Here is a 1,939-nt window from a genome sequence, read left to right as displayed (position 1 = left end):
GTTCGGCGGAGGAGGGGGTGCTAGGATAACAAGTCATAGGGAGGCAGACATCTCCCCCACCCTTGCTAGCGATTTCCTCCCCCGCTCACCCGTCCCTCCCCACCAGGTCGGCAGATAAAGCCGGCCTGGAGAAACAGGAACATCTCCCACAGACGCTGGGAAAAGAGCCAAGACGTCTTGGCTCCCAGCCCCCCCAGCTCTAGCCCACTGGACCCCACTCCCCTCCCAGAGCCAGGGAGAGAGTCCTGCGCACTCCAATCCCTGAGCATCATTCATCCTGCAGCCCCCTGGGGCGGTTTTGTGCCAGATACCCCCACCCCCGGGTGGCGGGGGGGGGAGTGAGGCATCAGTGTCTCTTGGGCTTGACAGAGTCCAGCGCCCTCTGGGCAGCGCTCAGGTGCCCCCAGGCATCGAGGAGGAGGATGGAGGGGATGACGATCCACAGGGCGTTCATGAAGACGAAGTAGAACCAGAAGTAAAGCGGGTGCCACATCTCGCTGTGGGCGAAGCCCTCTCGGTACTCGGTGTAGAAGTACAGGACGTCGCCGTACAGCTGGCCTGGGGGGGGGAGGAAAGGTCAAGGGGTCAGATCGAGGAGAATCCAAGGGTCATGGAAAGATCAGGGGACATCTGGGGTCCAGGCTAGGTCAAGATAAAGCTGATCTGGGACCTTTGACCATCAGCCCCTGGGCCATTCTACAGCCAGGGAGAGAACCCAGGAGTCCTGCCTCCCAGCCCCTCCGGTTCTAACCACTAGACCCCCCCTCCCCAAGCCAGGGAGGGGACCCAGGCATCCGGCCGCCCTTACCCAGCGACACCACCAGCTGCAGGACGTAGCGGTGGGGCTGGCGCTGGAGGAAGGCCAGCACGGTCCAGAGGCTCAGCGGGCCCCACGCCCAGGCAGTGATGGTCTCCATGCACACGGTGAAATTGTCCTCTCTGCAGACAGAGGAGAGAGGCACCCAAGGGTTAACCCAACTTCTAAGGCCCCCCCGTTCCCATCCCTCCCAGCCAACCATGCGTCTCAGCTCGCACCCCATTGGCCTCAGTTTCTCCAGCTGTACCACGAGGAGAATGGTCCTGCCTGGGTGTGTTTAGACTGGAAGCTCTTTGGGGTCTCAGTGGGGGGGGGGGTCTGTGTAGCGCCAGGCACAATGGGGGGCTTCATGCACCCAGCAATGCAAGGGCTGTGATCTCCCTCTGGGAGGGGCTGTGCGGGGACCGGGGCCCCGATCTAGCGGCTGGTGGGGAGGGGGGTTATGCAGCACCCAACAGGGGCCCTGCTCTCAGGGGTGGGTCCGTGCAGCGCCTGGCACGACAGGGCAGGTTCTCTGGTCTCTGTTGTCCGGGAAGTCGGATGTGCTGATCACAACGGCCCCTTCTGTCCCCAGAACCTACCAACCCACGAGCGGCGTGGCTGTGAAAAGGCCATGGCACGATGCAGCAAACCCGGCTGATCTTTTGGGACCTGGCAAGCTACATTCCCAGGATGTGTGGGGGAGAAGCGGGTGGCACCAGCGCCCCCGCCCCACAGACTCAGCCTTCCGAACTTCACCCGGAGATCGGGGAGGGAATTGGGGGGCCAATCTTTAGACTGACACCGCCCCTGGTTGATTTACGTGTCGCTTCTTTGGCTGTTTTCCCCGCAGCGCTCCTGCCTTACGGCTAAAAGGGGCTTCCTCCGAAGGGCTGTGTGTTATTGATCGCCGAGGAGAAAGCAAGTAGCCCTGGTTAGCTAGCCCGTCGTTTGCTGGGAATAACGCAATGAAGGCAAGGGGCGGTCACCCGGAATTGGCCTAGCTTCGACTTCGAGCCGTCGGATCGGGTTTGACCTTCCTCTGCTCGATCAAGCGCCCGTTCTCAAATGTTTGTTCCCTGCGTAGATACGACCAGGATCCAATCACCCTTCAGCCGTCTCTTCGTTCAGCTCCATAGCTGG

The 1,939-nt window shown here is 61.6% G+C and overlaps 1 protein-coding gene across 1 annotated transcript; it reads right to left on the bottom strand.

The window, feature by feature from the left end:
* Positions 1-266: 266 nt before the first annotated feature.
* On the bottom strand, positions 267-1,515 carry LOC113405389 (3-beta-hydroxysteroid-Delta(8),Delta(7)-isomerase-like). The gene is made up of 2 exons (XM_026646573.2): positions 809-1,515; positions 267-558 (listed from the first exon to the last, which is right to left on the bottom strand). The coding sequence occupies exons 1-2, from the start codon at positions 1,038-1,040 to the stop codon at positions 347-349; spliced, it is 444 nt and encodes a 147-aa protein (XP_026502358.1). The 5' UTR covers positions 1,041-1,515; the 3' UTR covers positions 267-346.
* Positions 1,516-1,939: the final 424 nt, after the last annotated feature.

Source organism: Terrapene carolina, unplaced genomic scaffold, assembly GCF_002925995.2.
Source record: "Terrapene carolina triunguis isolate 2854851 unplaced genomic scaffold, T_m_triunguis-2.0 Scaffold35305, whole genome shotgun sequence".
Taxonomy (NCBI): domain Eukaryota; kingdom Metazoa; phylum Chordata; order Testudines; family Emydidae; genus Terrapene; species Terrapene triunguis.
The sequence above is the reverse complement of the archived record's forward strand: the minus strand, read 5'-3'. Positions and strand labels throughout refer to the sequence as shown.